This window comes from Lissotriton helveticus, chromosome 4_1 (genome assembly GCF_964261635.1).
Source record: "Lissotriton helveticus chromosome 4_1, aLisHel1.1, whole genome shotgun sequence".
NCBI classification, from domain to species: Eukaryota; Metazoa; Chordata; class Amphibia; order Caudata; family Salamandridae; genus Lissotriton; species Lissotriton helveticus.
The window spans coordinates 652,383,052-652,396,462 of NC_136063.1; the positions used below are offsets into that span (position 1 = coordinate 652,383,052).

The 13,411-nt window shown below is 46.3% G+C and overlaps 1 protein-coding gene across 4 annotated transcripts in view; it reads right to left on the bottom strand.

The window, feature by feature from the left end:
* The window catches only part of LYN (LYN proto-oncogene, Src family tyrosine kinase), a 396,894-nt gene that overhangs the window by 50,351 nt on the left and 333,132 nt on the right, over nt 1-13,411 (bottom strand). For all 4 annotated transcript variants that reach the window (XM_078687292.1, XM_078687294.1, XM_078687293.1 and 1 more), the window contains exon 9: nt 11,112-11,294. In XM_078687292.1, coding sequence (XP_078543418.1) covers nt 11,112-11,294 — 183 coding nt within the window. The remainder of the gene's footprint in view (nt 1-11,111; nt 11,295-13,411) is intronic.

The following is a 13,411-nucleotide window of genomic DNA, read 5'->3' on the forward strand; positions in this document are numbered from 1 at the left end:
CCAAACATGGTGCATGTTGAATGGCGCTGGGCCTTCCAAACCATGAGGTGTTGCAGGAGTGTAAGGATAGGTGTAGCCATGCATCCCTACATTCAGTATCAAAGTTCAAACTGCACAGCATGTGAATAGTCCAGAAAAGCCTTGTATGAAGCACAACCAGAAGTGACAAAGACCCAGTCCCTGAATGCACAGTTAAACAACAAGGGTATGTACCATGTGGGGCCAGTCAGAAGCAAAGTCACAAATTTGCATTCTAAGACCTTCTGGATGTTGGGCGTCCGTTTCGTGGCGGGGGTGTGTGTTTTTAAAACGTATAGGTATCTGCAGAGAGCCAGCTTAGCCAGAGTTTTTACTCCAAAAAGGGTGGGAGAGTGTGCATGGGGGGGTAATCACAGAAGGTCCAGTAATGCACATGGTAACATGGTCTAGGCAGGGATACTGCTGATTTAGCAAAATCAATCAAAGTTATTTACTTGAGCAGGTGTTAATATGGAAAATGATAATGTTAATATGTAAAACGATACGTTCATTAATGAAAACAACATCATGTCCTTATTAATTAAATTACGCGTTGTGAACTCCACATCGACCCTGACTCGCAAATTCATGGTCAAGCAAGCTCTGAGACCCATGCCCAGTGTTACTTATTTATAGATCACAAGTGGGATGACAAATAGCTGACAGATAACTGCACGAACAGGAAACCCTAGATCAATCGCTCAGATAGGTGCAGTGACATTACAATGGTCAAGGGAGACTGACCCCAATAAAGAACACATGGCCTGAGGGGGTACACATGCTCCTAAAACACCATAAAGTCAGATGCCACATGAGTTAGGAACATATAGCCAATCAGAACACAGCACACACAGTGATCATACGCTCCCCATGTAGGACATCTGGACACGCTACCCACTGGCTACATTGTGTCCACGCAAGGTCGAGGCCCACCTGTGGTAACCATTTGACCATTAATTTAAGACTTTAAGTTTTATTTTTATTTTATTTATTTATTTTAGAAGTTTTGTATACCGCTGGCTGGACCAAAGGGTATCAGAGCGCTTCACAACATAAATATCATATACATTAATGTGCAAACGGGAGATCCAGGGGACCAAGAGGGGTAGGAGAACATGTAGGTTAGGGCAGGCATGAGATATCTGATATTCAGCCATACATAAACGAGAATCAAAGAGATTAAAAATAGAAGGGTTTCTTGAGCTGCTACAGAGGGAAGTGTCTGATAAAGAACCATACAAAATCGTCCAACAAAATGTTTGTGCACATAGGATTTCTTGAGCTGCGACCGTGTTGTCAGACTCGAATTTTAGTAACGATGTGGAGACAATTGTAGGACTGTCCAGGGTCTGTCAGTTTCCTCAAATGCGGTTGAGGAAGAGGTCTTTGAGAAGGCTCTTGAATTTTGAAAACGATGGGATTGTTCTGATGTGGGGTGGAATGGAGTTCCTGATTTTCGGTGCATTTCCAGCGAAAGATCTGGCTGTGGTTCTTTACTTGCGAGTTTTTGAAGGGATGAGCAGTAGAGAGCTGCAGCTCCTGTTATTTCTGGACAGGCCTGCCCTTTTGAATTTGGCGGCCAGGTATTCAGGTTTATCTGTATGCAGGGCTTTGTGTGTGAGGCAGGCTGTTCTAAAGCTGGCTCGCAACTCCACTGGGAACCATCTGAGTTCTCTGAGGGCTGGAGAGATGTGCTCGAACTTCTTAATTCCGGAGACCATTTTTGCTGCTGCGTTGAGTGTAGTCTTCAGGGGGGGCAAGGTGGGTTTTTGCTGTCCCCGTCAAGGTCGCGATCTCGTGGTCTATTCTGGAGAGGACTAAAAAGCTTGGGTGGCTTGTTGTAGGTCCTTGGGTGGGAGGAAGGGTTTTATTTTGTATAGAAATTTTAGGTTGAGAAAGGCACTTTTTGCAGATCTTGAGATGTGTTTCTTCATGTTGAGTTTTGGGTCTAGGGTGATCCCTAAAGATTTCACCGAGTCTGCCAGGGAGAGGTTACCATTGAGGGCATCTATGGCTTTGAGCCATTCTTCGATTTGAGGGTTATCATCTTTGTTGGAAATTAGTAGTATTTCTGTTTTATCTTGGTTCAGTTTCAAGTGGTTAGTTGTGAGCCACTCTTGGACCTCCTTGAGCGTGTTGTTTAGTCTCTGGATGTCATCGATTGAGGAGGTTTCCAGATAGAGCTGCGTGTCATCAGCGTATAAATGAAAGAGGAGGTTAGATTTTCTGAGTAGAGAGGTGAGGGGTTCGATGTAGATGTTGAAGAGCTGGGGGGAGAGTATAGAACCTTGTGGAACACCTCTGATGACAGGGTGGAGGTCCGATTCGAAGTTTTTGATTTTTATTCTCTGTGATCTGTTGTGAAGAAAGGAAGAGAACCAGTGAAGGACCGTCTCTTGTAGACCAGCTCTTTCTTTGGTTAACTGTATCGAATGCGGCCGTTAAGTCTAAGAGGATGAGAAGGCAGCATTGATCCGAGTCTAGTGACTTGAGTAGGTCATCTATGACATTGAGGATTGCAGATTCAGTGCTGCATCCCTTTCTGAAGCCCGATTGGTGGGGATCTAGTAGTTTGATGACTTCTAGATGCTGGGTTAGCTGAGGGAGTACACATCTTTCCATGATTTTGAAGGAAGGTTCGAGACAGGTCTGAAAATATTCAGATCTTCAGTGTCTAGACCTGGTTTCTTTAATAATGGTGTGACTTGCCCTACCTTGAGGCAGTCTGGTATGATTCCAGAGCTCAATGAGCTGTTAATGATCTTGCACCATATTGGAGCTAGGACTAGCTTCAGGTCTTTGGTCAGGAGAGGGGGAAGCTGGTCCAGGGCGTGGGCTGAGGGCTTGGCGTTGGAGATTAGATTCACTATCTCTGCTTCCTGGATGGGGATGAAAGAAGACCATTGTTTTGGAGATTTCACAGAAGCGTTGACAAGGGGTTTGGACAATTTGATCTCATTGAGAGGGATGGGATTTAAGCCCAGTGCGAGGTCGATCTTGGCGATTTTGTCGTTGAAAAAGGTTGTGAAGCTGTCGCACCGAGCTTTGGATGCCTGAGTTAAGGGAGGTATGGGTTTGGAGGTTTGATTCCTTATGATATTGAAAAGTTCTTTGGGTCGTTTGTTTGCGTTGTCTAATGTCGAGCAGAAGAAAGCTGACCTTTTGTTCTTAATGTTATTTTTGTACGACCCACGGGCTGCTTGTAGTTGATCACGAAAGAGGGTTGAGGGATTGTTCCTCCAGATTCTTTCTGCAGCTCTTAGAAGTCTTCTTTCATCGTTGATGTCAGTGGTGAACCATGTTCTAGAGAGAATGTTCCTAGCTTTCTTTAGCATCAAGGGAGCAATTTGATCCAGGGTAATCGTCATATTGGAGTTGTAAAGAGAAGTGAGATCATTGGTTGAGAGGTGTTCAGTGGAGATGGTTAGCAGCAAGCTGATTCTTTCTTCTAGATCCGCTCGTGGAATTTGGGCTGTGTTCCTGACCCATTTGGGACGGTCTCGTTTGGAAATTGGATTGGTCAGGATCGAATGGGTGATGTGAAGGAGGATTATGTGATGGTCGGACCAGTCGATGGGGAGGATGTGATCGATGGAGGTGGCCTTGCTCTCGGCTATAATGGTGTCAAGGATAGCTCCTCTGTAGTGAGTTTCTTCTAAGCAGTGTTGGATCAGATTGTTAGCTAGAAGTAGATTATTTGAGGTTTGAATAAGCGGGTTCTTAGTTTCATTCCACCATACATTGAGGTCACCCAGAATTATGTTGTTAGAGTTTCCTAGTGCGCAGTGGGCAATCAAGTCGGAAAGGTGAACCCCGAATTCTGAGGAATTGCCTGGAGGGTGATATAGAAGATGGCAGAGTGTGAGTCTGGTATCCTGGGTTTTGATGTTGACTGAGAGGCATTCAAAGGAGCTGTAAGCACAAGAGGAGATTTTTCGTGATGGAGATGTTGCTCTTGTGGATGATTGCTATGCCCCCGACTCTATTCCCCCGTCTGTCCTTGTTGATCATCGTGAATCCTGGAGGAACTAACATGTCCATTTTAGGGTAGGAGAGATTGTTGAGCCAGGTTTCTGTTATGAATGCTATGTCTATGTCTTGGGAGAGTATGGTTTTGGCTAGTTCAGATGCTTGTTTGGAGGCTGATCTACTGTTTATGAGCATGCAGTTAAATGATGATGATGATGATGATGATGATGATTACGCTCTTGTATAGCGCACGACTACCCGTAGGCATCTCGGCGCTTGCTTAGGGAACCCGTCCTGGTATTCCCCTGTGAGATACCCTGGCAGGGTGTCCACAAGGTGAAAGCCAGGCATCCCGCCGCGAGGGGCCGTAGTGGAGATTAAGCAAGCTATTGCCCAGAGTCGCAGAGTGTGACCCCGTGAGTTGAGTAGGCACCGGAACGAGAATTATCGAGTCCGTTGAATTTTTGAGCCCGAGACCCGCCGAGGCAGGGAATCGAACCCTGGTCCATGGCTGATCTCAGCTTCCAGGTCTGCTGCCTCTAACCACTGAGCCACGCTTCTCCACTCAAGTTAATGGGGGGTTGTTCTTTGAATTCGTTCGGTTGGACTTTTGGGAGGAGGGCAAGGTGGGACAGGGGTCTGGGGGCTCTCGGAAGAGGGTGTCTGCTTCTCAATCCCGTGATTACTTGGATCGTGGACATAGGAGATGAGTTCAGCGCAGGGTCGAAGGGAGCCACTGGGTGTATAATTCCCTGCGGGGAAAGTGAGGAGGTTGCTCTTGTAGGTATTTCCAAGGAGCTGCTCTTCCCTTTACTGGGGGGCTCAACTTTAGGTCTGGGGGGGACATGAGGCTCGGTGGGGGGTGTTAACCTTACCTAGGCTTGGTTGGATGGGATCAACTAGCTCTAAGGGTGGCTGGAAGGACTTTCGGGTCAGGGATAGGGTGGATAGAGTTTCATTCAAGCCTCGAATCAGGATTTCCAAATGTTTTTCTAGTAGGGAGAGGCGATACGTTGTGTTGTCTATGGGGGAGGAAGGGTGTCTTTAGCCATAGTGATCTTGGGTGGGGGAGGAGGGGCCAAGGGAGGAGGTACCAAGGGGTGAGGCAGGGTGTCAGGGGCCGCATTGTCCCTGGTGAAGGGGGAAGGGTCTCTGACTTGATGGTGGTTAGAAGAGGGAAGAGAGTCCTGATCATGAAGATTCTTGTGGAAGGGGCTGTCTGGATAGTCTACGGTAGGGTTCAAGGGTGTAGGGAATGTTGCCTCAGGGCATGTGACGGGTCCCGAGTGACGAGGGGACAGAGGGCTGTGGGTGGGCTGCGCTGGAAAATGATTTTCCCAGCTGGGAGTAAATAGAGGAGGGGAGGAGGGGTATGGATGGGCGGGCTGTCTGGTGGTCGGGAATGCTGCCTCATGGTCGGGGGCGGATCCCCAGTGATTCGGGTACGGGAGACTGTGAGTGGACTGAGCTGGAGGGTGATGCTCCATCCTAGGAGTTAAGAGAGGAGGTGAGGAGGGGCCTGGGTGACCAGGTTGTCTGATTGTCGGAGGGTAAGTGGAGAGAGGAGGGATAAAGTTACAATGGGGGACTCGGGGTGAAGGCTATCTGATAGTCTGGGAGTAGGTGGATAAAGGAGGGATGGAGTTGCGAAGGGGGTCTCAGGTTGATGCCGCGGGGGGTGTCTGGGCAGCTGCGGGAGGGGTCTGATGGCTCACCAGTCGTGGGTGACTTTCTGAGTGGTAGGCTGGGATAGATCCGAAACCTGAGGTGATCAAGGGTGCTTCTTTTAGCGAGAGGAAGAGAGAATCAAAGCTTTCAAGGTGAGCATTTTAGGCCTGGATTAGGACTGTGCAGTTCGTGAAGATGGTAATGGAGATATATCCGCTCTTCACCTGGAGATTCGGGATGGAGGTCGTCAGTTTGCGGCTGAGGGGGGTGGTGGTGGTGGTTTTGGAGATGATGAAATGTGTGTCACGAGTAGAGTACCAGACGTCAGGCCTGTCAGTGTGAAAGATAAGGTCCATTTTAATCTGCCCTCTGGAGACGCAGTGATAGGTGTCCGCGAATAGAGTCTCGGGATGTTGTCTGAGAAGTCTATGTTTGAAGAGTTTCTTCCCTTTACTAGAGAGTTTAGGGGGGGAAGTGATTGCGAAGAAGTTTGGACCATGGGGAATCAGGAGGTTTGGAGTTGGATGGGAGGCAGCAGGATGCAAGTTGGGTGACATTTTTCAATGTTAAGGGGGGGTCGGGTTTAATCCGGAGGGAGATGGGGCGGACTGTTGTAGAGGCAAGAAGAGTGAATTTTGGTCAGGCGGAGGGGTGAGCAGAGGGGTTGCTTCTTGAGGTTGAAGTGGGGTTGTCTCTCGAGGGGGGTTATCACTCTGGGGGGGGGGAAGTAGTAAGGAAGAGGGCGAGTTGGGGGGGCTTCTCTAGACCTGGTATTGGGCGACGTATTAATTACAGACTATGAGGAATTGTTGGAGGTATAATAGGATTGTAGCCTAAGGGAATTATGCTGGTGGTTGGCTATTTTCATTGACTTCTCTGGCGGTCCTTTTAGGAACCGGCGTTAGGGTCTTTTCTCTGTCGTAACTCAGGAAATTTGGACTCTTTTGATAATCATGGCCTCAATTTGATGCTGTTTGTTGACTAGTTTTGTTGACTAGTTTTGTCCCTTTTTTGATGACTTTGGTGATAAAAAGCATTACAAACTCAGTTGTTGCATAGGGCTCAGTTTCTAGCCAATTATTTGTTAGTTATATCCTTTATGCTATCTATGCAGATAGAGCGCAATTCAGATTCCGTTGTTGCTCCAGCAGCTATTTGTTGCTAGTTGTCATTTGCTCGGGACTCAGTTAATTAAAAGCTCTTGAATAATAGTGCCTTTTTTGCTTTGTTTCCTGCTGAGAGTAGGCTTTCAGCGTTTGGGGGCTATGTAGTTGTAAACTTGTCCTCGATGTCCTGTTTGGCCGCCATTTTAGGGACAGGCGTACTGTATGTGGTTAATTGCTTGGCCTCGATGCCCTATTTGGCGGCCATTTTAGGGACAGGCGTGATTGTAATAATTTAGCAGCGCTTATTTGTTGGCCTTTCATCGAGTGAGTCAGTCTGGCAGGTGAGCTGCGCTTGTTAGCCCCAGGCTGCTGAGCGAAGGCAGCTGATTATTGAAACAGAGGCTGTACGGATCTGTGGAGCGAGCCACTGTCCTCTACTGAGTGGGGGTTGGGTGGCCATTTTAGAGGCAGGCACTGGGAAATCTCACCTCGATCCCGGGCTCCTCTGCCGTCCCGGCACCTCCCGAGACTCCCCAGCAGCAACGAAGTGTTAGGGCCCCGACCCTCGGTCCTCAGTGTGTCCTTCTGTCCAGGACGCTGACCACTTCCCAAGATCGCTCGTTGGACTTCTTCTCTCGAGGGCGCTCCCGTCACTGCTCCCGCTTCTACAATTGGAGATTCGTCTCCGAGCCTCCTCGCTGGACGATTTCTCTCCGCCGCCATGCCATTAGCAGGTAAGGAGACTAGATGTGATTGTCGTCAGGGTGGGGCTGCTGTGAACGATCCGTGAGGGATTTCCACTTTCGTGATCCCGGACCGGAGTTCATCCCAGCAGCCAAATATGGTTCGCCGAACAACTTTACTACCTGATGAAAACTGTATCTAAGAAGGATGCCAACTAAATGTATGCTGAGACAGTCTTGCGACCCAGTGCCTGTAACTGTTCTCATGGCCGCTATGTTTCATTAAACAAACTGTCTCTTGTTTTTTCAAGGCATTTCATGCTCAAGTAACACAGGCCTTTTTAAGGACAGAGATGGTATCTACTGCTCAAGCTACAGAAGTCAGGGGCAAAGCGAGCATTGAACAGCAATCAAAGTTTGTCACCTGCACAGAAACTAAGTCTAGAATTTAACATCTCCACTTAGGCAAAATTCTAAGCAGGTGTTTGCATCCCAAGTCCCTCTTATGGTCCTGAAGGCTCCCAAGGGCAGATGAGTGCCATGGCCAGACTGCACCCTGCTCATGTGAGTGTGAGACATGAAGCATTTAGGAGCATTCTGACCTGGCAGGACAAGACTGAATTGGACCATCCTATCTACGATCCTCATGCCTCCAAGCAAGCCCAGTGTTTTCTTTTAAATTCCACAGATCCATGCTCTTTTTGTTTACACACGTAGGCATCTTCCTCCGCTTCTAAAAATGAGACAAAAGTCAACCAAAGAACATACGAAATCCAACACTTTTCTTGAACCTTCTTACCTTAATGCGGGCCCGGTTTATTGCTGTCTACCATATACCCAACACGTCATGTTCTTTTGAATCATAGATATAAACTATTCTTTTCCCTATAGAAGGTGACTTGTCTTACTATTGAATATACCACCTCTTGTTTCGTAATGGAAAATAGAAACCAGGAGATGGTATCAATATACCTATTTATATTCAGTGGTGATTCAGTTAATTTTTCAATCCTTTCCTGGGAACAAAGCCTACTAAAAATGTGCCACATATATGCAAAAACAAGGCACATGCCCCCCATGTGGTCCCACTGCCATGCGTGAAACATGCAACCCATTCTGGATTTTCTGGCAACAGCACGTTGCATTATGGTACATGTAGTTTGCAATTAGGATTATAGTGTTTGACTAAAATTCCAGCATGCAGAATGCTGCGGTCTTAAAGCCAACATCGGCTGAAGTTTTGCTCATCATACAGGGCCTTGGAGCTATGTAGACTGTGCATTTACAATCTGCCTTGCATTCACAAGTCACTAAATAAGGAGTATTTGTTGCAGGTTTAGGAGAAGAATGGAGTGCACCTTTATATTGTTAAACATAATAAACAAAGCTCCAGATGTCAAGAGCCCAGATCACACAGAGTTATCTGTGTACACTTACTCCGTCTATGTGCTAGACAGTCTATGGGCCTTTATTAGTTAACAGGAGAGTCTCACTGAATCCCATTGTTGGGATCAGCGGCATGAGTCCTTGTGGAATATACAACACTAAGTGCTAATGTAACCAAGTACCAGAAGGACCACTATAGATGTATACCTCCACCTGCACGGATCACCCTGCTGACCCCTTTAACATGCCTGTTCATAGCTCCACTCTACCTGAGTAAATGCGAATGAGCAGTCATTCGTCATTTTCACCTCACAACTAATTTGGATTCACTTCCTGTTCCCGCAGACATTCTTGGGGAGTCAAAATTTAAGATGTCTTGGTTACACTCGTCACCACTAATTTTGATTAGTGAACATACACCCATTATGAGGGATGGAGGCAGGCCGGGCCCAAGAAAAGGGAGGGTTTAATAGTAACATATGAAATCCGGGTGCAGGACCTACGCGAAATGAATGGGAAAGAACTGAATAAAACTGGAGGAGAAGCGTGGTAGGGAAGGTCTGCATAGCGGCTGAGAGTAACAATGGCTGGAAAAAAAAATCACATTAAAGATAAAGCAAATCTCTCTCCAGATAGGACAAAATGTCAGACACAGACAGTGAATGCTTTTTGCCATAGTTTCAGAAAGAAAAATATGCGGGGTGAGGTAAAGAACCTTGACAGGGTAAAAGAGGGAGTGTCTACTCAAACTTTCTCGTTTTCATTCACTTCCCCTTTTTAGGCAGGAAACATGAAAGCAAACAAAGGACTTAGAGATAACAGCAAGGTTGCAACCCCTCTCGCTAAAACCAGCATTATACAGAGGCGTGCACAGTGGAACACAGTCACATAACCTTGACCTGCAAAGTCCAAAGTTGGCTTGATGACCTGAACCTGAATGGTTTCGAATCTCAATAGTATGCCAAGTCACTTTACTCACACTGGATAAACTCACCTTCGAGAAACACTTCACCGAAAAAACTCAGATATCTGGCACCAGCTCTCTCCTCTTCTACTGAACAAAAAGAAACTATTCATTCCAGAAAGTCACTTCGAAACTGCCCTCTTACTGGTGCCTCTGGATAGTGGCAATGCCTCCCAGACTCCACCGAGGCCCTCATTTATGGGCATCCTAAATGCTGTAGCATCCCTCAACAAGGTCCTGAAGAAATATGACATGACCTCTTCCCCATGGAACTCCATTGACTGCCATTGGTGGCCCGCAGCATCTTCAGAATTGACAGTTATCCATAAAGCCATTATGACCAGCACCCCTGCCTATCAAGCTAACAGCTGACCAGCTATGGCTGCTCTTGGCATATCTGAAACCAGAACACAGACTGAAGATGAAAAAGTTGGAAAAAATGACACGGCAACTGGGATTCTGCTTCTATGCACCCAAGATCTGAAACATCCCCAAATCCTGCTTTAATTTGGGAAAGAGCTGACAACGCACCTCTTTAAAGATCACTCCAGCACGACTCCTTAACATTCTCTCTCACTCTTAGAAACCAGCTACCCCTCCAATCATTCGTTGATTGCATATTTACCTGTGACCCTATGCAGCGTTCTACTGACTTTCACCTAGCTGTACACAATACAGATAGCACATGCATCTATACATTTATAAAGGCTAGGGTAGTGTGTCACCAGCCGCGGCCCGTGGAGGGAGTTGCGGTAGGGCAGACAGGCGGGGCGGGGGAGGGGCAGGGTGGGGTGCCCCTCCGCAACTCCCTCCACGGGCCGCGGCTGTGTGTCACACAACCTTTAAGTAACATCCTTATGTTGCATGCCTCCTTAACATGTATTGTGAACGCTTTTCCTGTGAATACACGCAAAATACAGCCTCCATAGAGAAGCTTCCAAAAATTGACACCTGACCCTTCCGAAGAAACAACAAACTGCAAGCCTTATTCCTTAATGTCCTTTCACTGGACCCGTTTATATGCATCATTATAAGCCACATGAGATGTGAATAAAATTCCCTGACGTATTCTGCTTCGACTGCGAAGACTGTGGACTTACTACTGCACTGTGCAGGGATAGGTCTGCATTATCAACTCAAGTATGAACAGCCTCCTGCATAGCCACAAAGCGAGTAGACAATAAGCCGATGCTGCAGGTAGAGGATACAATCGAGCTACACTGAAAACAAAGCAGACCCTGAGTGTAGGATAGACTTCCCCAACACTTGCAGACACAGGTTAGAAGTTCAACTAACACAAATGAGAGCAGCACTCACCTTTCGACATGTACTCCGTTACAATGTAGATCGGCTCCTCTTTGGTGACCACAGCGTACAGCCTCACCAGCTTGTCATGTTGAAGGGTTTTCATGAGGTTAGCCTCCTCGAGGAAAGCTTCCGCCGACATAGAGCCCACTTTCAAGGTCTTCACCGCTACCTTGGTGCTGTTGTTGTAGAAACCTGAAAAACAATAGAGCAGAATGTAACCAGGATTACAGCGCACCATCTATCTCCTCAGAGCTTTATTACAGGCGCCTCAAATCTGGTTGTTGCAATTCTGAACTGTTAGAGTTATCGATACTGGTAAACACTAGTAAATCCAGGAGTACAGAATTACTGGAGATTAAAGGTTGAGCCCTGAGACTCCCCCAAGAAATGTCAATTCCTCATTTGTCCCCAAGAATTTCACCCGCTGACTTTGACTGCTTTCAGCAGCTGGAATACTCTGGTGAAACTAAAAGGTCCACGGTACATTCCAGGACCTTTTCATTTCCATGGGGTAGCGACACTGGATCAAAATTAAAAATCAACTCAGATCGAGTCCCTATAATCAATTTTTCGTCAAAATAATAGTCGCATCGGACCTGCAAAATACATTGTACAAATGATTTATACCGAGTATCTCTTTGTGGTATCTGTGGCCAAGGTACATTCCCTGTAAGAAGTGTAACACCCACAATGAAAACTCAGCTTCACAAGGCCAAATATTCTCTGTATACCGCCGGATTATTACACTTAAATTCCAGCTCATTTTAGGGTACAGAAGCCTCCTGTTCTTTTCACCCCTTGTAAATGTTGCCAATTTCCTTGCTAGTTGGTCACACCTGTGTGTCCTTTGTTCATTAGTTCTAAATATAGACATTAATTCTTGGTACGAAAGCACATGTTGAGTGCTGCCTCAGCTGATCTGCATGGAGGAGCCATCTGGTTCTCAATAAATGATTTACTCTCTGTAAACAGCGACAGGTAGTCTATAACATCAACTAGATAACTGCTGTTTGCTTAACGCCGTTCCAGTCTACAGAGGATACTCACTCTCTGCTTAGCACGGCGTTCGGTCCTGTTCATAGCCCCAAGAAACCATCTGGTGAACGTGCGCTCAAGAAATACAGTTTAACATAACATAACAGAGGCCGGCCAACTTCCCAAACAGCTGAATAATCTGAGAAAATATTTTATAATTCACAGTCGGTCTCCTGGATCAAAATACAATAACAATAAGACATGTACGGTGTGTGTCCTCTTCACAAGTCCTAATTCGACCACAAGTTGCTGATTGTAGAGCGGTTTTATTCTATTCAGTTTTAAAATGTACCCTGTTTCAAGGCCTTAAAGTGTAGGGTGAACCTTGTGCAAGAGATACTCCCCAGAGAGGGCGACCAAGATTCGGCTAAGTCCATTTTGAAGGATGAGGTTCATAGCTTCGGAACATGTTCAGTGCAGGGAATGTAAACGTACAAAAAGAATAACTACTGGATACATAAATCCTATATGTGTGTTATTGACAGTAGACTTATGGGCACTCTGGTGCTAAATGACACTTTCATCACACATCAGGGAACCACGTTCAATTCTCTGAGCATATTTTATGGTATTGGCCTTTGTAATGTGCCTTAGTCTAGCAACAGGACACTGTGGCACCGTTTTAGATGTGGGACCTTTATCATAGGGTTCTGGGATTTCCATCAACTAGTTGTGTATGGTTATTTTTCTGGTGTATATTCAGTAGAGAGTTTTTTTGTGTGAAAAGCTTAGTTTATTAATGGTTTATGTTGGTAAATGTGTAAGTAAAATGAGTTTGCTCGAGATAAATATCTTCGGTGCAAATTTGTTGTTTGGCAGACCCAACCTGAAGGACTACTGCTCACCACTGGTGAGCTCTGTACCTTGACAGAAAGCGCAGTCAATGTCGTTCGTGTTACAGTACAAAACGTTTGGTGGTCAGCTGCTGGCAGTTTTGACCACACTGTCAACCCTAATTAGGGCTGGCGGTGTAACGCCCTTCTTCTGACAGACCCTACGGAGTTGGGATGTCAAAAGAAGATTTCTGTCGACAGAAAAACTGATGGTCAGCCAGACTCTGATTGAGGTGGATGGACCATCAGTCCGGCGGGGAAGGTACTTTGCCCCATTTGCGATGGACTATCCTGTCTGCCAAACTATCAATCTGACCCTTTGTAGTTTGTTAGGAGAGTGTAAGGTTAGGCGGAAAAACATTGCCATTTTTAGTTGTGGTTAATGAATGGTTGTCGATTGCTCAGCCACTTCGGAATGGCAGGCATTGTTAGCTAGTTATA